Here is a 22,475-nt window from a genome sequence, read left to right as displayed (position 1 = left end):
CCGCAAACACCTCATCCAACTTCCGCAGTAAGCGGAACGTAGGCGCCGCTGAGAAAGGATACTCGGGCAGGTAGGAGTTGACCTGGATGGCTAGGGAGATGAGGTAGGGGATTTGGAGGGATGCTAGTATATACATCATACATCTCTATTAGCATTCGCTCACTCACTCTCCCAGGAACAACAACCAACTAAGAACATGGAAGAATTGAATGGGAGAGAGAAGGGTACTTACGCGTCCCACTAACCCAAAGCACATCCACCAAACCCTCCAAATCCCTCGCTACTTCCTTGAAGCTTTCGTAGCCCTGCACCTCTCCTTCTCCTCCATCATTCCCTCCCCTCCGAGCTTCGAACGACTCCGGGGAATAGCCCGTCGCATTAGAGTTGAATCCAGCATCATCATCATCATCAGGCTTGTAATAAGCACTACTGAATTTCTTTGCGTGCCGGCGCGAAATCCTCAGTAACGTCGTATCGATGTGATTAATCACTGTTGCTTCTTTTGCGGACCCTGCGCGCAGAGGATGCGTTCGCGGTTTGGGGAGGAGGGAGGGCGTGCTTGGGCGTGGGGTGGAGGGGGCGGGGGATGGGAGGGTGGGTGGGAGGAAGCCTCCTCCTCCTCTTTCTCCTTCGGTTTTGGGTGTTGTGGATGTCATTGTATGGTTGTTTGGTGAGGTTGAGGTTGAGGTTTTTTTTGGAGTTGCGATGGTGAAGAACAGTGGGGTGGTGGTGGTTGTGGTGGTGTGGGGTAGGAGATTGCGTGCAGGTACGAGATAGATAGTTATTCTGAGTTCAGGATGCTGCTGCCTCTGCTAGAAGTTATGGGTATGCATGTTGTTGTTTATTTTGATGGGCTGATCTGATCTGATGCTCTTTGGTTGCTTCTGGATTGTTCGTCCGATGCGATGCGATGCGATGCGCCGACGATGTCATCGCCAAGCCGGGTTGGTCTGTGCGTTTACTATATTGAATGTCGACGACTGATACAGTAGAGAATCCAGGGAATGCGAGGTACGGATTACAACTATATGTGTAGAATAGGGTTATGGACATCAAATGATCATGTTATATATTTAGTCTACAAGAAGCGAACATTTGCCTAAACCAGCAGCAAGTCAGCAATGCATCCAGAACTCATCTAGATAAGCAAAATGACGAAAGAGAATTGCTTCAGTAGGTGAGAAGATTGGATTATGCTGGTTTTTGTAGACATGGCATGACATCAAGCAACAGCTGAGTCTTGCTACTCTGGCCCCAGCGGATTCATCATATGCAGTGCAGACTGTTAATAAAAAAAAAGAAGTAAACTCACATCATCCGGCATCCCTCCAAGCCAATTCTCTATCGAATAAAGCACTTTTGGACGAACCCCCCAAACGCCATGCTAAACCGACCCAACAATGCCAAACAGGACGTAAGAACAAGATCACTCAGGCTGAGACACCGTTAGCATATATTACACATACCATATCCAAGGAGGGAGTGAACTTACTGCAATCTTCCCCTTCCGCTTCTTCATATCCGCCAACTTCCTCCTATCATCATCAAACTTCTTAAGCAGCTGGTTCTGCTTCTCCTTTCTCTTCTCACGAGACTGGAACCGATAAAAGTCCTCCAATCCCTTAGACTTCTCCTTCTGCTTCTCAACCAACTGCCTAGCCTCATCCTCATGAGCAGCCTCCGCCAACTTCGGCCCAGACGTAACAGTAATAAATCCATCCTCGTCGGGTTCCTGCGCCCTGCGTGCCTCCTCTCTCTTCCTGACCTCCGCGACCTGCGTAAACACCGTCATATAATCATTGACGGTGCGCAACAACTCCGCCCGATCCGGATACCTCAACTGCTCGTGCGTAATGTACCTCTGCAATCCCAAAGCAGGTACTCGATCGCCCTCAACACCCTCACCCCAGACAATCTCCGTGCCCTTCTTTGCGGCCTTGCGCGCCGCTTTCAAGCTCGCCTCCATGCTGGGCTTGTCGGCGAAGACGACGATCGCGTGCGACCCGCTCTTCTGGAGCTGGCGGTCCCAGGTAGCGGGGAGGTCGACATCGTCCAGCTGTGCTTGGAGTTCGTCGGCGGTGACACGCTTGCGTTTCTTGCTGCTGGCGATGTTGCCTTGCGGGGTGGCTTGCATGCCCTTCTTTTTGGTTGGGGCGGCCTCGAATTCCACGCGCTCTATGCGTCCGGCGGAGAGCTGGGTGCCGAAGAGGTGGCGCAGGTGGGTTTCGGTCGTGTCGACGGGAATGTTCACGATGAACATCGAGCGGGGAGTGTCGGCGTCTGGGATGCGAGGCTCATGGGCGCGGAGGTAGAGGTAGTGTGTTGCCGGTTTGGGATATGCTGGGGTTGCGGGGAAGTGTAGGGGCAGGATTGAAAATCCTGCGATCTCGAGATCTGCCTTCATGTTGTCTGGTACTCTCTGAGGTAATTGGTTTTAGGTGAAGAGAGAAGGTGAAAAAGTGATCGAACTGGTAGGGGTTGCGGAAATTGTAGCGCCGCAAATTAGTTGGCGGAGAGACTTTTTTTACTTTAGCGGGAAATTTTGCAACGGCAGTTTGGAAGGCGGAGAGAGCTGTTTGCGTTACCCGATAATCAACCAACAGTACTTGGCCTCAATTCACAAACAATTTGTTGATGACATTGTAGTACATTGCTGTCGCAGGTAGATCGCTTCAGCAGAAATCAGAAAGAAAAAAAAAATGTGCACTTTTAGCAATGCGCCACATGGCCGTTGCCCAGTTCTTCCCATACTCCGTCTCGAACCATATCTTTATCGGAACTACACCTTATCAGGATCGTTGATCCCACCATTAGTGATGACATACGTCGCCTCTCTTTCAGGGCAGTCTGATGACAGTTAGAGCGTTAACACGAGATGTGTACACTTGACAAACCTGGCGAGTCCTGGATCTTAGCCACTCGCTCTTCACCACGGCCCTTGCGGAGAAGCACTCGAGTCGCCGATGCATGTGCCAGGACATGGCCTCCAACGGGCTTGCGGCCATCGGCTCCAGCGAAGAGTGCACTAGCGCCAGGGTCACTCTGGACCTGGTTGGTCTGCATTGAATTAGGGTATATTCATCTGCATGTCGACGGGTCGCATACCATCAGAACACAGATGTTGAATTCTGCACATGGGAACGTCAGTCCTCTAGTAGTACTATATATATACCAAGAGTAAAAGGCATACCCTCAGCCATATGAGCCAGCTTCATCAGAAACTGATTCAACTTCTGCTGACGATCAGCAAGCTCGCCGCGTCCACAATAATCGACCCTGAAGCAATTCATAATGCTATCAATGATCAACAACCTGTACTCTCCACCAGCGAACTCTTTACTGAGTGTATTCAACAACTCCAGCTGATGTTCGCTATTAAGTGCTCGCGCATAAGCAATATTCTCCTGGGCAGCATCAGGATCGACACCGAACCGCTCTGCAATCTGAGCAATGCGCTCAGGCCTGAACGTTCCCTCGGTATCAATATATGCCACTTTGCCGTCTGCACCACCCAGTTCCTTGGGAAGCTGGGCCACGACGGACATGGTGTGCGATAACTGAGTCTTGCCGCATCGAAACTCGCCGAAGACCTCACTGATGCTCATGCTCTGGAAGCCACTAAGCGATATCAACTTAGTCTCCCCCCGTTACAGTAGTATTTAGGTAAAAAGAGAGAACCTACCCTCCCAAAATAGAATCAAACTGTTTACTCCCGGTAGAAATCCTAACAATCCTCTTCCGTTGATGGCATAGTTCCATTGCCGTGATGAACCCCGAAGCTGAGGGCTGTATATCGACAATTCGTTAGCACCTCACCCTGGCACGAACAATAACCCCAGACAGAGCTATCATCATGTCATGTTGATACATACCAAGCTCTTCTGAATAGCATCCTTAATCTTCTCGACCTTGACCTCACTGAATCCCTTTATCTTCAATAGATTCTTGCGAGTAGCACCGTGAACAGACTGAGCAGGTTAACAGCGTGACTCTCTTCAAACTTCCAATAATAGACTGGACAATACATACAGCAACAGTGTAGTATCCATTCGTCTTTAGCTTCGTGATATCCGCTACACCGATGCCTTGAACATACTATCAGTATACGGATGTGAAAGAAAGCGAATAGTGACGAGTATATATATACCATGGGCTTGGATAGTATCGATGTCAACGATGAAGACCTGTCATTGAAACAATGTTATTACAATGTTAGGAGATAGTTAGACCATGCAGTCAACGTCATTGCTCATAAGGAATGACGAAGAATGAGGGTAGAGGGATGAATACATCATCATTGAACTCGTCGCTCGTGTCTGAGCCGGGCATGACTGTCGTTTAATTCGATTGATATGGGGAGACCTGGAGTTGGACAGAGATGACAGATAGATACAGAGATGATTGATTGTCAATTGCAGCTGCGAGCATGCAGATTGAGCACGAAGGCAGCTGGTATGAGGACGAAGTAGACTAGTGAAGCGTCACGGGGTCTGCTCGTGGGAGAAGAGCAATGCTAAGCCCACCATACAATCGAGTGATGGCAATATTTCAATTACCTACGACCAGATGCTGAACAGCATGAAAAGGCGACGTTTTCCACACCCAATCATTCTGTTAGCTGTACCCTGTAAGCTACTGATACGACAACATGAAGGCTTTATTCATCCCAGCTCTCAATATACCGCAATGGATCACTTTTGAATCTGAGATAATGCTTCTTTTTGCTTTTGTCTTTGTTTGTTTTGCTTCCCATTTGACGAATATCTGGAGGATATAGTACGAAAAGATGAGGAGGTAACCACCGCGCCAGGTACCTATAGACCATTCACTATCTTCATCACACACAATCCCATCCGTATCAACTTGAAGCCTCTTCCCATGCATATCAACGCGCGTTTGCTTCGGTCCACCAATGTCTCTGCTGCGCTCACTTCACCTTTCACCTCGCCTGGCCTCGTCTCCCTCTTTTCTTTGCCGCACCTAAATTTTGGAAATGAGAAAGATACCCGAGGAGATCAATAGACGCCAACCATAAGACCCTGAGCCGTGTATAGGATCCAAGCAATAAAGGAACCTAAGACTTCGTGAAACTTTTGTTCGTCGTATACATAATAGGAATAGAAACCGGTCGGTGCCGAGAAGTGGAACAGGAGGGGCGCAATATATGCAAAGGAAGAAACCATGGGAATAATGAAAAAATGAGACCGATATCGGCAAACCCTATTACAAAAAAGAAAGAATGGAAAACAGACTCCCAGAAATTGGGATCAATCAGTCATTAAATTCGTCCTCTATGCGACAGCGGTAGTAGGAGCCGCAGCAGCAACGGGAGCAGCCTCCGCGCTGACCTCGGCAGCGGCGGCGGCAGGGGCAGCAGGAGCAGCAGCGGCGTCAACGGGCTGCTGAGCGATGGCCTCGTTGTTGGGGCAGTCGCGGGAGATGTGTCCGGCCTGGGAGCACTTGTAGCAGACCTTGCCGGCGGAGCTCAGGGGACCACCGTTGGGGGCAGTGCAGTCGCGGGAGATGTGACCCTATAGATGCCGGTCAGCCTCAATGTCCGTATCGCATCAGGTATAACAGGAACACCTACCAGCTTGCCGCAGGCGTAGCACTTCATAGCCTGAGCCTGGCAATCACGGGCGAAGTGGTTGGGGCCACCGCACTTGTAGCAAGTAGCAGCACGGGGGTATCCGTATCCACCACGGAAACCGCTGTTGAATCCGCCGCGGGGAGCAGGGGCCCGGGGAGCACCGGAAGCAGGAGCGGGGCAGTTGCGCTAGGAGAAGGTCAACGGGTTTGCCCGGCGAACAAGAAGTTAGGAGCGACGAGAAGACGTACGGCAAGGTGGCCGGGCTGGCTGCAGTTGTAGCAGCGGCCGTTGGCACCGTTAAGGCGCAACGTAGGACAATCGGCCTGAACGTGGCCTAGTCCCTGGCAGTTGTAGCATTGCTTGGCTGGATCGGAGATATATCAGCATTCCGGTGCGTTCCAATCACGAGGGCCGGAAACCTTACTCTCAGTCGTACGAGGACGCGGGCAGCTGCTGGACTCATGGCCTGTCGATTGATCGATCAGAGATCTCGTTCGAGCGACGTGACACACAGAAGGAACCTACCAGGCTGCTTGCCTGTTGAACAACGTAATTGAATCAGCAAATGATGCGCAATGAATAAGCTGCCAATGAACAGGGTCTACTCACAGTTGTAGCAGAGACGCTCAGAGGAAGAGCAGACCTCTACGTCAGCCCGTTAGCAAATTCCAGCATGGGCCAAGGCGTTTCCTTCCCAAAGCAACTACTAACCAGCGTAGTGGCCAATGTTGCCACACTTGTAGCAGGCACGACGAGACAACAACATTTTGTCGGTAATGATTGAGCTATAGAAGAGGAAGTCACTCGGTCAGCGCTTCTGGTCCATGCTTGTTTAAGATCCCGCGGCTGGAAGAGCCATTTGCATCGGCATAGCAAGTGGGTGTCATAGAACACAATTCGTCGGCGGCGCAACTAGACGGAAATCATATATTCCATGCGCTTAGCTGCCGCGGACGAAGTGTAAGCGACTGATTCCTCCACTGCCGAGTTCATAATGGAGGATTGTCTTCCCATGGAAGTAGGATGCGGACAAAAATCGGCCGAAGAATGGGTGGAAGGAACTGAAGTTGCGAAACGGCCACGGGAACGTATTGAAGTCACGAGGAACATCTGACAGCACTCACTCTTCCTAAAACCAACAACAGATCTTCTAATCTCCTTGTCAATAGGACTGTTTGGATTGTCAGCTTGAGAACCTTGGAGGAGGAATAGCAGCACTTCCGACAGCCCACTCTTGAGACTCGAAAAAGTGGGCTGACAAAGCCAAAAGCGACACCGAATGGGGAATAACGATTAGGAAAAAAATGACAGGAAAGAAAAAAAAAAAAAGAAAAAAAGAAAAAGGCACACAAACCCAGCACTGAACACACTCCAAACTAGACCTCACAGCAACACCAATCCCTCCGAACCACGAGAGACGAATAAACAAAAAATAGATAGCTCTTGAACAAGATTTCTCCCGACACACAAAGACGGATGAGTAGAAAAGGATTTCGAATGCAACAACTTAAGCGATGAAGCTAAGCAAGGAAACGGAAAGAAACCAGTGTCGCAGGGTTTCTTTTTCTGTACGGTAACAAGAAAGATACCGGTTCGAATCGAAATTTACCATGAGTCCCGGTTGTTCCCGTATCGCGTAAGGTGGTTGATTCGCTATCCTATTGGTCGTGAGCTCTCGCGTGCGCACGGCCTGAGGCACACGTTCCGGTTATGACTTGTATTGTCTCGATTACTGGGGATTGGCGGTACATGTTCGAAACCGTCCGTCTGGCAGTTGTCATTCTCGATGACATGCAGCTCTGTGGCGTGGTCTCTCGAGTCCGGTGCACTTTTCTTTTTGACACCTGGAGCAGACACGTCCGAAGTTGGGGTTGGACTATTGCGAGACGGCCCAGTCTAGACCTGGCCCTGCGAAGACCGAGCTAGAATCATGTAGATGTAGTCGATCTGTTAGAAGTATATGAGGAAGCCATGGCCAGTGTAAATTCCAGCGGTAGTGAAATCTATGACCGCATCTAAGCTGGCTTGGTACTAATCAAGGCCCCGGCGTGCAAATCATGGATGCTCTCTAAGCTGTCCTTGTCACCCTCCCAAGGTTCGCCCACGGGCTTTCCTACGGTACGCCTCGACCGCGTCGTACAGAAGAGTATTTGGGACGTGAGCTATCAACATATTTGGCTTCAAAAATGTAACCCTGCCTATACACAGCGGGTGGTTGATTTATGCATTAATAGTAGTTCCATACAAGCTGTCATAACTCCCGCAATATGATGATTCCATTTACTCTTCCTTCTCAACCACAGCCGGAGCCTTGAGCTCACGGCCCTTGAGGAATTCCAGCCCTTCTCCACCCTGTAACTCAAAAGTCAGTCTGGTTTCAAGCACGCATGTGATAAAGCAATCGATTCCACCAATGCAAATACGGAAATACTTACGTAGCTGATCAGAGGCGAGACTTCCACGCCAACAGCCTCGCCTTCAGTGACAACGACACCGCCAGCCTTCTCGATCCAGCGCTGGCCCTGCTTCATGATGTCGGCCTTGCTGGTGTCGGGGTCGTCCTCACCAGTGCCGCGGGCGTTCTTGAGGGGCGAGAACTCGTCCTCACGACGCACCTCAATGCTAGCGAACTTCTCCAGAGGGGTCATCGGGAAAACGTCAAACACGAACTGCTCGAGCTTGATGCCGTTGGGCTTCTCGGGCTTGAAGGCCTCGCCGGTCTCGGGCTTGATGCAAGGGATCTTCTTGCGGGCAACGTGGTGGGGCAGTTTGTGAGACCAGCTCTCAATGGATTCGAAGAAACGGAAGGAGTAGTAGTGGTTCACAATGTTGGCGGCACGGAACTTCAGGACATCGGGCTGCTTGGGGTCCTTGGCCTCGGCCGTCTCCTGGTCAATCTCAGAGTATTCGACGACGTCGGGCTTGCCGTTTCTCTGGAGAATCAGACCGACCGACTCGGTAGCGTTGCGCTTGCGGACAACCTTCGTAGCGATGTCGACGTCCTTGGAGGCAGCAAAGCCGAGGAAGACAGGGTCGGCAACCTTGACCAGGCAGTTGTCGACGCAGTAGGTGTGAATGTGCTGGATTCCACGCTTGCGCATGTCCTCCCTGACACCGGAAGTCAAGAGGGCAAGGTAGATACCACCGTTGCCATCAGGAGCAACAGCCGCCTGAAACACAGGGTCAGAGTGGGGTTGGGGTAGGAATATGAATACTTGAAACGCACCTTAGACTTGCTCTCCATCAGAATCTTGCCCTCGTTAGAGATGCAAGGCAAGACGCCCTGCTCGAAGATAACCACATTGCTCTTGTCGAGGCCGAAGTAGTTGTGCTGCTGGAAAAACTCCTCTGTGGGTTTACGGGTAGGTCCGCTGGTCATGACATACCAAGGGATGACGGCATCCTTGCCGGAAGACTTCTTTGCCAGGAGCTGGAGCTTAGCAATACGCTCGGCCTGGATCTGGAAGAGAGACTTGTGGCTGGGGAGACCGATGTCAAAGCAACCCTTGGGGGCGGAGCTACCCAGACGGGTGCCCTGTCCACCAGCCATCAACACCACAGCGACCTTGTTGCCAGCAACCAACTGCAGACCCTCATCGTACCACTTCTGAATATCCTTGGGGTCCGAATCCAGGATCGATGCGGTAGCCACTTCGGGGAGGGGTTCGAGGGAGACGGGGCCTTGCTCGGCCTTGGGAGGGTTCAGAGCCTTCTCGGCCAACTCGTTGATGCGGACGGGGTCGAAGTTGTTCAACTGGTGGAAAAGCTGGGTCTTCTCGGCGGACTTCAGCTCGTCAACGAAGGCAAAGACCTGTCCTTGCCCGGCATCGGTGTACTTCTTCTTCAGCTGCTCGAATTCCTCGGGGGAGGGCTCACGGAGAGCGGGCTCGGAATGGCCGTGGATAAGGTTGGAAACGGTTTCTTTGATTGCAGCAGCGGCCATGATTGCAGATGATGGATTAAATAAACGGATAGAATAATACGATGAGGAGGAGAAGGGAGAAGAGAATGGGGATGGAGTCTGAAGGGAGAATACTAGAGGGGTATAGAGGGGAAAAGAGGATGGGAAGAGAGCAAGGGAGGAGGGGTGTACAGGGTGTGAAAGCGCGGGGGATCTGTCCGTCAAGAATAAATATAACTAGTTAACTCAACATGCTACGTAGTCATGCTGCAGCACAATATTATTGACCGCCTGGATCCCTGAGAGTTTCAATTGATTATTTTTAGACGGACTAGCGACTGCCGCAGATACATTATTATGGCTTATGAGGGGCCACTATTCCCTCACGCCCATGAATTGCTCGATTGCAGCCCTCCATCCAGCTTGTTGCAGCCAATCGTTTCTCCCGCTGTTGGAGGGGCCGGCGGGGCTCGCCGTGGACCCGGTTTCAGGCTTTCAGGCTTCCAAGCTCACCGACTGGCGCCAGTTCAGATCTGTTCGTCCACCTGACCCCTGAAGAGGTTCCTGGATCGGGTCTGACTAAGAGGATGAGAAAAAGAAGGGGGGGGGGGAAACCAAGATGGGACCTAATCTACTAACTATGTATGGAGCTAGTTTAGAGTGCATGGTAAAACTCACACTTTCGCTTTACTGAATGATATACTTAAGAGGGTTGTATTCACACATCCGTCATTCTTTCGTGACGGTATCTTTTAAAATGGCATTATCATATGGTTAATGTACATTAATTACCCCAAAGCATCAACGACGCCGCCTATCCCGGTATCTATCGTCATCTCGGCGAACCCGTCGCCGCTCACCGTCGTTATGTCGACGGTCTCGGTCCCCGTAGGAATCTCGCCGTGGTGGACTCCGGCTGTAGGATCGATCTCGGTACCGGTTACGATATGAGTCCCGCCGAGGACTCCGACTGACTCGCCTTTCCCGTTGTGGCTTCCGCGGTGGGCTTCGACTGTAGGACCGCTCGTCCCGATTAGATCTCGCCTTGGGCGCATTCTTATCGAAGACCATATGATAATCATCGTCTCGTTGACGAGTGTTCTCTGTTGCTCGGTACTGGCGCTTCTTTTCGAGGCCAGCGACACCACCAAATCCACCCCGCTGGCCGCTGCGCTTGGTGATCGTAGCATTGCGCCAGCTCTCGGACAATTTAGATACCTATTTTTGTCATCACTGTTAGTCCATGTTGGATAAAGGTGTGCGGATAATAGACTAACACTCTGAGAGAAATCAACGTGGATACGGTGGTCATCGATCAAGACACCCTGCATCTTGAAGTATGCCTGTTCGCAATCCTTCTGGTTCTCGAACTCGATGAAAGCGTATTGTAGACTGTCACCCGTACGCTTGTCGCGGATGACCTCACATGACAGAATGGGTCCAAAGCGACTGAAGATCAGGTTGAGGTCCTCATCTAGCGAATGTGTGAGTTCAGAGCGTGACCAAGGCGCGATTTAGAATTCATACCTTGAGTGACTGGATTCAACTTGCAGACGAACAAGACGTTCTCTGGCGGCTTGACCTCGGCGAAAGGAAGATCGCCAACCATTTCCAGCGTCAACGCCTGTGCCCTTGCTTCGCGCTCCCGTCGCAGCCTCTCCATTGACTCCTCGTCCATGTCGTCATCCAAGTCTTCATCATCGGCGATTCTCACCGTAGCCAGCTGTGCCTTGGACGGCACCGGGCTCTCCGGTGGCTCCACCAAGCCTTCGGGGTCTTCAAAAGGATCATCGAGGATGACGGTATGACGAATACGTATGTCTTTGAGTGGCCGGCCGCGATCATCAATAAAGGCCTCGTTGACTTTCTCCAGGACGTCAAATCCCTCCACCACTTTCCCGAAGATCACCGCCTTGCCGTCCAGGTAATCAAGATTGTCTCCAAGAGTGATGATGAACTGGCTGGCGGCGATGCGCAGATCAGGGTCGTTGGGGGACGGTACGGTGGCCATGCTCACAGTGCCGCGTTCGTCATGCTTCAACTTGGGCGGGAGCTGGAGGGGAAATGTCCGCTGGGAAGGGCCCTGCAGCAAGCCCCATATCGACGATCCACCATCGCTTTCTGAGGAGTCGGGCCCAATCGGATCGCCAGTCTGGAAGGTGAAATTCTTCTGCACGCTGTGGACGGGCGAGAAATTATAATATTTAACTTTGCATAGCTTTAAAAAGCTAAAGCGGAAAACCACAGACAGCTTAGTTCCTGTTCAGCCACTCGATTTGTACGCGCGCAAGTAAAAGCACCGCAGCAAAACAGAAATCGAAGAAATAGGGGAGTGCTCACTTTTCGCACGCTTTAGGGGAGTCATCGACCAGCAGGTCGATGACAATGTCACCGAGGGAAGTTTCCAGCAGGACACTCATGGCAAATACCCGGCCGCTGCGGGCGATACTGCGAGGATCGACGATGCGTTAGACAGGAAGAGGAAAATGGGGACAAGGACAGGACAAGGTCCCGGAAGAAGATGAGGCGCTAATAGACCCGAACGATCAAGGGTTGGGATGGTCGGGGACAGAGAGAGAGAAAGTAGGGTGGGTGAGTGTGAGGGCACCGAATGATGCAAAAGGACCAGGATGGATGCCGAGGAGAAGCGAAGCTCTGCTCTACGGGGCGGCAGGAAGACGCGAGTCTGTTTTAGTTAAGTTTTGGCGGGCCAACGGGTTCAGCATCGACTCTTTGCCTTGACTGGCACAACAAATGTCACAAATCATGCGCACTCAAGTCCCTGCTGCCCAGTCAGATTATTCTTATTCTTGTGCTTCGTTATTATTTGTTTCATTAGTTCCATTCTATTAATTTTTAAATCCTGGTCTAGTCGTCGATCAGCTACCAGCTACTCTTGTACTTTGTACCCAAAGTACAACTAGTCTCTCTTTAGTCTACCTACAACTACGCTAGACATTATCTACTAAACAGCTGCTAGATATCTCTCCCATGATCAAATGATTGATCAATTACCACCTCAATGCAACTAAACTATTCAACTGTCGATCAACCAAAAGCCGGCCAGGTTGGTACTAAACTACTTATGGTCTGGCTCTGGCCAACGGGGTAGCCTATAGGTATCCTGGTCCAACGACAGAATGACAGCAAGATGACGGGCTCACGGACCCTGAAGCATCGTGCGCTGCTTCGATCATTCTCGGCGCCTTTCGGGGTGTTCCCAGTTCCCACTGTCGGATGGTCGAACCGGCGCTTCCTCCTCCCGTGTAACCGCCGTCTTTCTCAACTGAGCGGCATCACTTCCGGAGAACCCTGTTGGACGAGAGCGATTAAGGCAAGAAATAGTTTTACACTAGGCTTGGGCCGAGATCCAGCAGGCACTGTTTGTTGCTGTGACGGAGCTGTTGCCGTTGGCTCCATGCCACAAGTTACCGGCTGTGCAGGCCGTCGGCTCTACGGAGCACAAAGCAGAGAGCTTTGGAAGTAAGGGGACCAAAGGGGCAAAAAGGCACAACAATTTGGGCTGAACATGCTCAATCAAGAACCAACAGGTACACCACGGGGAACTGACCCGGCTCAGCAATAGAAAGAGAAGAGATGCAATCAACGGATATCAGATGCTTTGGGATGTCCCGTTCACTGCCCCGAATCCCATCTGCTTCGTGAGTTTCACTACAGGGGCGTTGGAAAAAACGGGCGGTCTCTTGCAGCTAGATCCAACAATCGCTCAATCGTCCCATCAATGACTCGGTGCAGCTATGCCAGCAATCCTCTGCTATCTACTAGAGACACGTGGTGTACTTTACCTAACTCGGAGCCCCTTTACAATAAGGATTGACTCAGGGCGCCGTTAGGGACCGAGAAAATAAAATGGGATTCATGATCTCCCAAGGGATCCCCTATTCGGTGGCTGGTCCTATTGCCAATGGCAGAGGAGTTGACCTAACCACTATGTGATAGTGAGGTTAAAGAAGTAAAGTGGCTATTCCACCTTTTAGCTTACAGCTAGGACTTTGTTCTCGTCATTTTCATTTTTCTTCACTTTAAACTCTCCCTTTTCTCAGTTTTTAATTTTGTCCCTCTGCCCTATCAAGCTGCCCCCTAATTTCTCCGCGTCAACCTCTCATTTATCTGTATCTATCTCACGTTCTTTGTTTTTCTCAGCTCATTTCGTTAGCTACTGAAATTGAAACACTAGATTCCGGGTCTTATCTCTGTGTGATCTGCCTTGATCGCCAACCAAAGATGCACTAACCATTTTAGCTCCGTTCGCTGATCTTGTAGTTTCCGTGATATTCATTACTTTGCAACTACCTTACAACTGACAGGTGGAAACCGTTCCGATCTGGGCCAAGCGTTGTTTAATAAACTGATGGGTTTGAGCACCAGCAGATGCTGACACTTTGACAGCCCCTGCCAGGCAGTGAGGATATGTACCGGACCCCGTGCCCCTGAACCTCATGCATACTAAGATCTCCCATGCCCCACAGCCCTTGTCAGGCCTCTTCGGGTTCAGGAAGTACCTCGCCATTCTCTTATTCGCCAGAGAGCACTTCCTTTTTTTTCCTTTTTTCTTTTCTGCGTTTCCTCAATGAGGCCAGGCTTTCCCTTTTATTGTTCGGGTCTCCATGGCAAAACCTGGAATCCAGAAGCCATGCATACTAGTGCAGATCCAGTCCCAGCCCGGTGACCGGGACACAGTTTTAAAGACGGTCCATTATATACCAGGGCTATTCTCTGGTCCAGTCTTGGCTGCTAAGCCACATTGTGATGCTTTACTGGAAGCGCAATGATCCAATCGAGCCCAGAGTGCGCTGTGATTTCTCGTAATGAGATAATGAGAATTCTAGGAAACCAAGCTTTCCGAGAAAATGGGGCGATCTCATTGGAGCACGTCCGTTTGCACAGCAAGCTCAAGCTCGGTCATGTATCCGCCTTCTCCTTACCTTGACAAGGAACCCCAATATCTAAAGTGACTCGTGGCTATGACTGTCATTCGATCCGATTCGAGACGGATGCTGTATGCCAAAAGTACTGACTATTTTAGACGTGCAGGTCATATAAAAAGGAAAGAAGAAGAACGAGGGTTGTTTGATACCGGCGGCCGCAGCCAATAGGATTATCTTATGTCGACCATTGTCCTATCATTGGCAAACATGCGCACGTTCATTGCTCCCGCAACCCCCCGTCAGTAGGGTAGGTAGGTGGGCGCATCTGAGAGGGTTCCTGCAAACGTAGCCGGCGGCTGTCTGCTCCGCGACCGCTTATTCCTGATGCCGACTTGGCCTGTCACTTTGGATGCTGTTTCTTCTATGAGAGCAGCATGTCATCACCCAAACACTGGAGTGGCGAAAACAGAAGCACCAGTGGATGGCCCATTGGGAGGTGATTGGATGAAACAGCTCAGAGATCTCAGGCCTTCCCAACTAGGCTTGATAGGTCTTGCGGTAATGACTATCAAATCAGGTCACTTGGTGCAACGTTACTTTTGTGAAACAGAACCTCTAAAACGCCGGGGTTTTCTGGCCTGCCTGGTCTACTATCAGCATGCCTTGAGGGTCCTCCAACTCACAAATTCTTATTTTCTTTCTTGAATAAGAATGCAACACGGAAAATTGCATGTTACTCCCCTGGTACAAGCAGAGCAAGAACAGTTAAAGTATCAAACTAGAAACCCACCTCGAATCAGGACGTGACGTTAATTCCCCTTGGAACTGGGGAAATGCTCCTGGTGAGGTGATGATCGGTCTGAAAATGTATCCCCAAGGCTAGAAGCCAACAGCAGTGGCCTTTCCCCACGCAGAAAATAAAATGGAAATTAAACCAATTGAACCTAAAAGGAAAAGGGCCAGGCCTTCTTCTAGCAGCAAGACTACGCACCACTGACACATGGACTTAAATCTGGCCTTGCTTCCGGCCAAAACCCCCCCCTCATCCCTCCCGGTTTCTTTCTGAATATTTGATGGAAGACGGAACATGCTGGTCCCTATCATCCCTGATCTATCGACCTTTTTATGCTCGCAGCAAACCTTTGAGAAGTCTTTTTACTCCTTAGTCTTGTCTTGACTACATATGAGTCTTGCAATAGAGAAACCATGTTTTCCTCCGCACTGAATGGTCAAGCTGTGATGGCTCAATCTTACTACTCTTCCGTGGACGAGGCCGGCTTCTGTCCACAGTCCAAGCGAGACGCTTTGTCAATAGCACACTCCGTACGGAGTGAATCTCATCATGACATGGTGGATAGAAGCTCTGCTTGTGTGAGCCCTAGCAGCGAGCTAGATAGCAAGAGCCGGAACTCCACCAGGCGTCGGATACAAGTGGCAGTAAGTCACTTATCTAAAGCTGAGATGCGATTACAGAAGGGACAGACACTGATCATAATCAGTGTAACCGATGTCGGAAAAGAAAGATCAAATGTAGTGGCGACAGTGGCAATGGACATGGTTGCTCTAACTGCATCAATGCCGGAAACAAGAATTGTCAATTCTTGAGGGTATGTACTGTGTCTCCATCCGAGACCTCAGCTCTAGAGACAATTAGCTGATCAGCCATAGGTGAATTCGGAAATGATGCAGCCGAGAGCCAGCGAATGGCCCCAGATCTCAGGAGCTACTACGATGTCTCCGTCTCCAAGATCCGGTCTGTATGTACCGACGACCTCACCCAATCCTCGCATGGCCCCTTTTCCGCGGGCCTCTAGTTATGATCTCGGATCAGCCGATCCTCATAGTGCATACCATCGACACCCCTTTGGGGTGGACCACGGGTTGCCCTACTCAGATGAGGCTTCAGTGTATTCATCTCCGTCGTCTGGGTACATCCTGCCGAGTGCTCCATCGAACATTTTCATGGATCACTGCGGACAGACATGGAACCCGAAGTTGTGGAATCAGAGTTTTCCTGTTGGCAGGAGTCCCAGTGGACCAGTATATCCAGACAGCGATGCCGAGGCCGCCCTGGGTCAATCGGCGTTTTACATTCCTCACTCGACGGAAGGCCTACCAATCGTACCAACGATGAGCTTTCCTACCGCAGAAGGGCAAGGGACGGACCGAACGCTTCCCAATCCCAGTCGGAACCAAGCTCAGATGGGGATGAACACCTTCACGACAACTGAAGAGACACTCTACGGGATACCATACGGGTACCGGACCAGCAACAGTTGGGCCCACAAGAGCGCCATGTTAAACCATGGCCGCATGCAGAGCCCAAGTGAGGCTTACAGAAGCGGTCCTATCAACCGGAGTAGATCGGCACAAGATATGATGTTTGGGTACTTGCCGTCGAATGGCAGCTCATCACCTTTAGTCGCTGCTGGTTCGTTTGCTTCTGCGTTGGATGACACGGTTGAGACGAGCGACGGGCTTCGCGAGAGCCCCAGCGACAGCCACCAACCATCGCGGACGTTCTCGCATGACCATCTTTCCGACTACGGCTCCGATACCTATGTGTATAGCAGTAGCGAAAGGCGCGACAAAAACCACTCGCACACCGACGGGGCAGGGTCGATGTTGATGAGCGGGCTCACGTACACGCGCCCAGTGCCGGGACATCCCAGTCCACCGCCGTTGGTTCACAGCCCAGCGTTTCGAGCAGCCACGGAGATACACCACCACACCGCCATGCCGTCGCTGAATGGTGCGAGCGAGTACTAGGGACTGAAGTGACCATGCGTCCCGATGAACGTCCAGGGTAGTTTACAAGCTCTCTATAGACCGTTAAGCGCCTTGGCAGCGCCGATCCCCAGTTGGCCACCAACAAGGGCCCTAATCCTACAAAACAGCGACGTCGGCAAACAGCACCAGTTTTCAAAGCCGAGTGCTTTATGTTTGTGGCCTCTTTACATATGCCCACTCAGTGAGAGAGAAAAACAAATAACTCAAATGTTACACTACTAATCTTAGGGTCGGTTGGCTCTGTGTTTTGATTTGTTTCTGCCCCTTTATTTTTGTGTTCTTTTTCAGCCGGGTGCTATTGATTACCTTGTCAGGATGACATGATCCCTAGGGTGGGCTGGCTGGTTATTCTTTGTTCGCAGGTGGCTCGTTGGATTTGATAACCCATTGCTCAATTAATTGTCTCGAATTGTTACATTATCTGTTGGGCCACGGAAAAGAGGGGGCGCCGTTGTTACTGCTACTATTGCTATTGCTGTCATAATACTCTTACTATGTTTTGATTACCCCATCCATTTATTCCTGTTTTGTTTTACACTTTTACTCTTACGTTGACAGGTCTTTGTTAATGCTGCCTGGCAGCCTAATGGGTTACACCCGCGTGACCTTAATATGGGAGGGAGAGAGAGAGAAGAGGGGAGGGGAATGTATGAAAATAATAATAAGGATAGCATTTACTTAATTGCATACATACTATTAATCTATACGTTTAGACATGCTGTGAATAATTGTAGATACTCTGATAAATCATCTACAGTATCCCTTTTCTCTTCAATTGACCTCTACCTATCCCATTCATCCTCCAAATCCCAACCCAACCAAGAACAGAGACCCCAGCTCCAGCCCCAGCTCATCAGTAGTATGACCATCTCACTCAAGTAAACCAAACCAAACCAAACCAAACCAAACTACTTACCTGCTTAACTTAACCCTCCCCAACCCACTCTAACCTCCCAAGTGAAACCCCAATCCCCAACTCCCCACATCCACATCCACATCCCCGCCAAGCCGTTACCCCAAGTATTAGTACCAAAACTAATAATATAATACTACCTACCTACATACCTACAGTAAGTACAGGTAGTAATGATAGTACTAACTAATAATAAACTTCGTACACAAATACTTAATTTATACTACTCCAACCATGTAACCCCAAAACCACACCACTGGTCTCCCGGTCTTCCGGGTCCAGCTTCCGCTCGGGTGTATGTGTATGTATACCGTGCCTATGGGGTGATGTTGGGTAGGACAACGAACGGGACAAAGAAAGAGATAGTACTACGTACATACCAAGCTATCGGTGAATACTACCCTGAATTTATTTAGGCTTTGGATATGTCTTACTGTGGTGGTTGATAGTGGGCTTTAGGGGGTAGTATATGTGTGATGTGGGGAATTTCATTACACTACTACTAGTATCTGAAAGGGAAGTTTAATTTGATGATGGTGGTGGTTGTGGTTGTGGTGGCTGGCGATATAGGCGCGTGGGGATAAAAGAAAAGAAAGAAGGATTGTTGGATGGCGTTGGGAGGAGGGTGTAGGCCGGATCGGATTCCTGGATTGGGATTGCCTGTCTCGTCTTTGTCTTCTGGGATCTGGGAGGTGAATGGGCATGTTTATGTTCCCGGACGGAAGATCGACCGGGGGCAGGGGAGATTATCAGCACAGACATTGGTACTGTACTGTAGTGTAGGTACTAATCTAGTGGTTATCGGGCTGGAAGGGAAGGTCATAAGGGTAATAACGAAAAAGGGATATATTTAATTTTAATGGACATCCATCCCGAATATCCCCGGTACGCGCGCGCGAAAGAAGTAGAAGGAAAGAAGTAAAGAAAAACGACCAATCCACACTCATCACCTAGGCGTTTTGTCTTGGAGAAGTGAAAAAAATGTTTTGAAAAATCTTCCCTGATCTTTTTTTTTCATTCTTCATAAGAGGGAGGGGGAATTCGTGATATGATAGAGGGAAAAAAAGAGAAAAAGAGAAAAGAGGAAAACGAGAAAACAAGGAAACACACAGGCGGGTTATGCGGTGCCCGCCCCAATACGGTAAGTAGAATAGAGGGAGAGTTAAAAAGAAACCATGAAACGAGTTTGATGATAACGCCCTCATTCACATACACACACGACAACCACACACACCAACCCAGTGTTCCCTTCCTTTTTTTCCTTTTTCCCCCTTCATATCCAGCAGGGAATGCAGTAAAAAAAAATTGTAACAATTTTTCCTTTCTTCATTTTTCACTTCAGGCCCGGGTCCGCGTGTCGACGATCGTCTTCTTCTCCATCTTCTAATTCTTCGTCGTCGTCCGAGTAGTAAGGTATCCGATGATCCGAAAGTGAATTCGAATCCTGCAACGACCCCCCTCTCTCTCAACCGCACGGAAATCCATCGTGACGATCCGCTTAGTCCTTGTTCTTCTTGGGGCCCTTGGTCTTGGCGGTACCGCGGAACTTCTTGGAGCGGTTCTTCCGTTGCTTGCCTGTAGGGTTTGTGAGTATTGTTTCGACGGGAATAGATTGATGGTATAGGTGGGTGTAAACATACGCTGCTGTCTGCTGGGCTTCTCGACCTTTGTGCCAGCACCGATGCGGACCAGACGGTAGAGGGGCTCGAACTTCTTCAGGGCCTCCTGGGAGTCGTAGATGAGAGCGAAGCCAGTGCTCTTACCACCACCGTACTGCGTACGGAAACCGAAGACGGAGACCTGGTCCTTGTTGGACTTGTACAGGTCGGCGAGCTTGTCGCGGAGCTCGTCCTTGGAGACGTTGGCGCGGTTGGGGTGGAGGACATCCCTGTTGGAAAGAAATCAATCATCAGCATGCCGTTATTCCCTTGCTGGTTTGTCCCAAATTCATGTTGTCTGTCCAATATGTCCGAATTTCAATATCCGATATTAGAGCGCACACACACAAACACACACAAAATATATAACGTAGTATATACTCTGAGTGTGTGCTCAAAAATCGATCATTTCCATCCGGACATATTTCCTCCTCTTATTCCTCCTCTTGTTGTATCCGTCCGTATCCTCTCTGCATTTCCTCCTTCCAATCCTTCCAGCTCATGGTGAAGGGAGCTTACACGACCATCTGCTTGCGAGCAAGCAGGGGGTTGCGGATGAACTTGCGAGTCCGCAGGGTAACGGGAGCGTCGGCCATGGTTGCAGGTGCAGTTGACAGCGAGAATCTGCGTGCGACAGGGAGAAGCTGAAGGGCAGAAACGGGGGGGCGCGGGTTGTCGAAGTCGCTGTCAGTCGTTGGCGGGCTCGAGATGCGCTCGATTCAATTTTGGCAGAGTTTCGTTGTGCATCGCCTGTGGGCTCGGCTAGGCTACACTAGCCGGATGGGGTTAGATTATTACCCTTTGTGGGTGTATCCTTAGTAATACATACCTTACCAGATACAGTTAGAACCATCAACTAAATACAAAGTGAGTTATGCTAGGGTAGCGCATTGCTTACTAACTTATCCAATCCACTAAGATAACCACTTATCAGTAACTTAACTATATCACTTTTTATCTCAACTACAGCGACTCACTCCAATTGCACACATCCAAAATGTCGCTCTCCCTCCTCACAGCCCAATACTTCCAACAACTCGACCCCCACCTCCTCACCTTCCCCGAAGACAAGCACCTCCTCCACCCCACCACCCAAGAAACCATCTACACCACTCTCTTCTCCGAATCCCACGCCGCAAATGAACAACCCCTCCCCCCACCCGCCTACCGCACGCGCGTGCTCAAGCGCCTCATCACAAAACTAGAATCCCTACTCTCCAACCCCGAGGAGGATGTACGCTGATCCTGATTCCATTATCCCTTGAGTATGCGCTGCATACCCTACCCACACCCCCATCCTACAACTGTATCTAACCCACAATTCCCAAATAGGAAATCAACGAATCCCTCCTCGAAGAATACAGCACGCTTCTCACCCTCCCCAAGCCCTCATCAATCGAACAAGCCCAACAACTCACATATATTACCTACACCGCGCCACCAGAAGAAGGCGACGACGACGATCATGACTCGGAGACTAATAATAAGAGACGAACAATCCTCACCTCCGAATCCCGCTCCGCTATCATAACAGCCGGCACAACCGGCCACCGAACATGGGAAGCCGCTCTGCATCTGGCTACGTACCTCTCCTCCACGGCGGCAGGACGGGCGCACATCGCCGGGAAGAAGGTGCTTGAGCTCGGCGCCGGGACGGGCATGGTGTCGATGTTCTGTGCGAGGTATTTGCAGCCGGAGGTGGTGGTAGCGACGGATCGGGAGCTGGGGTTGATGAGGCAGATTAGGGATTGTGCGGGACGGAATGGGTTAGTTGGGGAGGGAAATGATGGTAGGGTGTTTAAGGGGTGGATCTGGGAGTGGGGGAGGGAGTTGTCTAGGGAGAGTGGTGAGGATGATGAAGATGATGAACTGCAGCAGGTGGGAGATGATGTGAAGGTAGAGTTTGATGTTGCACTGGGTGCGGATTTGGTACGTTCTTCTCTTTTCTTTCCCTTCCCTATTTTTCCCTTTTGCTTTGCTGGGTTATGGTCTGTGGTTTGTGGTTATATCATGGATAGACAACGTGCAACTCTGGCCCGGAGTACTGGGTGCAATCGCCTAATTCGGAGCGAATTTCCCGAGCACTATCCAGTTCCTCTGGCTATGGTATCTAGCAAGCTACCTCTGCACTGGAGAGATGGTGTGCATCATGTCGTGTCGTGTCGTGTCGTGTCATATTAAGTGCTGTTGTGTCGCGTTGCACTACATACACACCTACCTACCTACCTACCTACCTCCTCCATCCCAAAAACGAGGAAAAAAAAACTGACAGGTACCTCAAATCCAGATCTACGACATCGACCTCGTCCCCCTCCTGGTACAGACCGTCAAATCCCTCTTTGAGAAATACGCCGTCAAGGAATTTCTCATCTCCGCGACATTACGCAATGAGCGGACGTTTGGGGCGTTTTTGGATGCTTGTGGTGCGAATTTCCCTTACTTCTTATACACTCCTCATTTCGATAATATTGGGATATGTAGTGTGAAACTGACTGTGTTTGTAACGAGCAGAGCAAAGTGCGCTGAAGGTGGAACGGGTGCCGTTTGAGTCGCCGGCGGAGGAGCATCAAAGGGGGTTTTTTCATTCGACGGTTATTCCGATTAGGACGTATAGAATTACTGCCTAATTCGATCTCGGTTGTAAGAGGGGTTGTGTATAGGTATGGGTGTATAGACAATAGAAAAGAGTGATCATCTAGATAAGTATATACCTCTATAAATCATAGGCATTTGT

At 50.2% G+C, this 22,475-nt stretch overlaps 8 protein-coding genes across 8 annotated transcripts; 2 read left to right on the top strand and 6 right to left on the bottom strand.

Moving 5' to 3' along the window:
* Positions 1-7: 7 nt before the first annotated feature.
* On the bottom strand, positions 8-778 carry BO83DRAFT_383211 (uncharacterized protein). The gene is made up of 2 exons (XM_025532420.1): positions 594-778; positions 8-548 (listed from the first exon to the last, which is right to left on the bottom strand). The coding sequence occupies exons 1-2, from the start codon at positions 654-656 to the stop codon at positions 189-191; spliced, it is 423 nt and encodes a 140-aa protein (XP_025382622.1). The 5' UTR covers positions 657-778; the 3' UTR covers positions 8-188.
* A 281-nt stretch (positions 779-1,059) lies between these two features.
* BO83DRAFT_383209 (putative ribosomal small subunit assembly protein) lies at positions 1,060-2,493 on the bottom strand. The gene is made up of 3 exons (XM_025532419.1): positions 1,493-2,493; positions 1,313-1,435; positions 1,060-1,099 (listed from the first exon to the last, which is right to left on the bottom strand). The coding sequence occupies exons 1-2, from the start codon at positions 2,402-2,404 to the stop codon at positions 1,427-1,429; spliced, it is 921 nt and encodes a 306-aa protein (XP_025382621.1). The 5' UTR covers positions 2,405-2,493; the 3' UTR covers positions 1,060-1,099; positions 1,313-1,426.
* Positions 2,494-7,743: 5,250 nt separating this feature from the next.
* On the bottom strand, positions 7,744-9,731 carry BO83DRAFT_412429 (UDP-N-acetylglucosamine diphosphorylase). Its single transcript, XM_025534404.1, has 3 exons — positions 8,817-9,731; positions 8,026-8,760; positions 7,744-7,942 (listed from the first exon to the last, which is right to left on the bottom strand). Exons 1-3 carry the CDS (start codon positions 9,531-9,533, stop codon positions 7,871-7,873), a joined length of 1,524 nt encoding a protein of 507 aa, XP_025382620.1. The 5' UTR covers positions 9,534-9,731; the 3' UTR covers positions 7,744-7,870.
* A 471-nt stretch (positions 9,732-10,202) lies between these two features.
* BO83DRAFT_383205 (cyclophilin-like protein) lies at positions 10,203-12,119 on the bottom strand. Its single transcript, XM_025532418.1, has 4 exons — positions 11,832-12,119; positions 11,019-11,719; positions 10,769-10,965; positions 10,203-10,709 (listed from the first exon to the last, which is right to left on the bottom strand). The coding sequence occupies exons 1-4, from the start codon at positions 11,909-11,911 to the stop codon at positions 10,293-10,295; spliced, it is 1,395 nt and encodes a 464-aa protein (XP_025382619.1). The 5' UTR covers positions 11,912-12,119; the 3' UTR covers positions 10,203-10,292.
* Positions 12,120-15,305: 3,186 nt separating this feature from the next.
* Positions 15,306-17,533, top strand: BO83DRAFT_458341 (uncharacterized protein). Its single transcript, XM_025537131.1, has 3 exons — positions 15,306-15,817; positions 15,880-15,987; positions 16,049-17,533. The coding sequence occupies exons 1-3, from the start codon at positions 15,587-15,589 to the stop codon at positions 17,147-17,149; spliced, it is 1,440 nt and encodes a 479-aa protein (XP_025382618.1). The 5' UTR covers positions 15,306-15,586; the 3' UTR covers positions 17,150-17,533.
* A 901-nt stretch (positions 17,534-18,434) lies between these two features.
* On the bottom strand, positions 18,435-18,925 carry BO83DRAFT_383204 (uncharacterized protein). The gene has a single exon (XM_025532417.1). The coding sequence runs from the start codon at positions 18,843-18,845 to the stop codon at positions 18,606-18,608; it is 240 nt and encodes a 79-aa protein (XP_025382617.1). The 5' UTR covers positions 18,846-18,925; the 3' UTR covers positions 18,435-18,605.
* A 656-nt stretch (positions 18,926-19,581) lies between these two features.
* On the bottom strand, positions 19,582-20,337 carry BO83DRAFT_325564 (40S ribosomal protein eS24; the record flags this gene model as incomplete). Its single annotated transcript, XM_025528011.1, has 3 exons — positions 19,582-19,658; positions 19,724-19,971; positions 20,261-20,337. The coding sequence occupies 3 exons, from the start codon at positions 20,335-20,337 to the stop codon at positions 19,582-19,584; spliced, it is 402 nt and encodes a 133-aa protein (XP_025382616.1).
* A 380-nt stretch (positions 20,338-20,717) lies between these two features.
* Positions 20,718-22,463, top strand: BO83DRAFT_372173 (protein-lysine N-methyltransferase). The gene is made up of 4 exons (XM_025529968.1): positions 20,718-20,975; positions 21,074-21,670; positions 22,029-22,164; positions 22,253-22,463. Exons 1-4 carry the CDS (start codon positions 20,739-20,741, stop codon positions 22,366-22,368), a joined length of 1,086 nt encoding a protein of 361 aa, XP_025382615.1. The 5' UTR covers positions 20,718-20,738; the 3' UTR covers positions 22,369-22,463.
* Positions 22,464-22,475: the final 12 nt, after the last annotated feature.

Source organism: Aspergillus eucalypticola, assembly GCF_003184535.1.
Source record: "Aspergillus eucalypticola CBS 122712 chromosome Unknown BO83scaffold_42, whole genome shotgun sequence".
Classification (NCBI taxonomy): Eukaryota; Fungi; Ascomycota; class Eurotiomycetes; order Eurotiales; family Aspergillaceae; genus Aspergillus; species Aspergillus eucalypticola.
The sequence above is the reverse complement of the archived record's forward strand: the minus strand, read 5'-3'. Positions and strand labels throughout refer to the sequence as shown.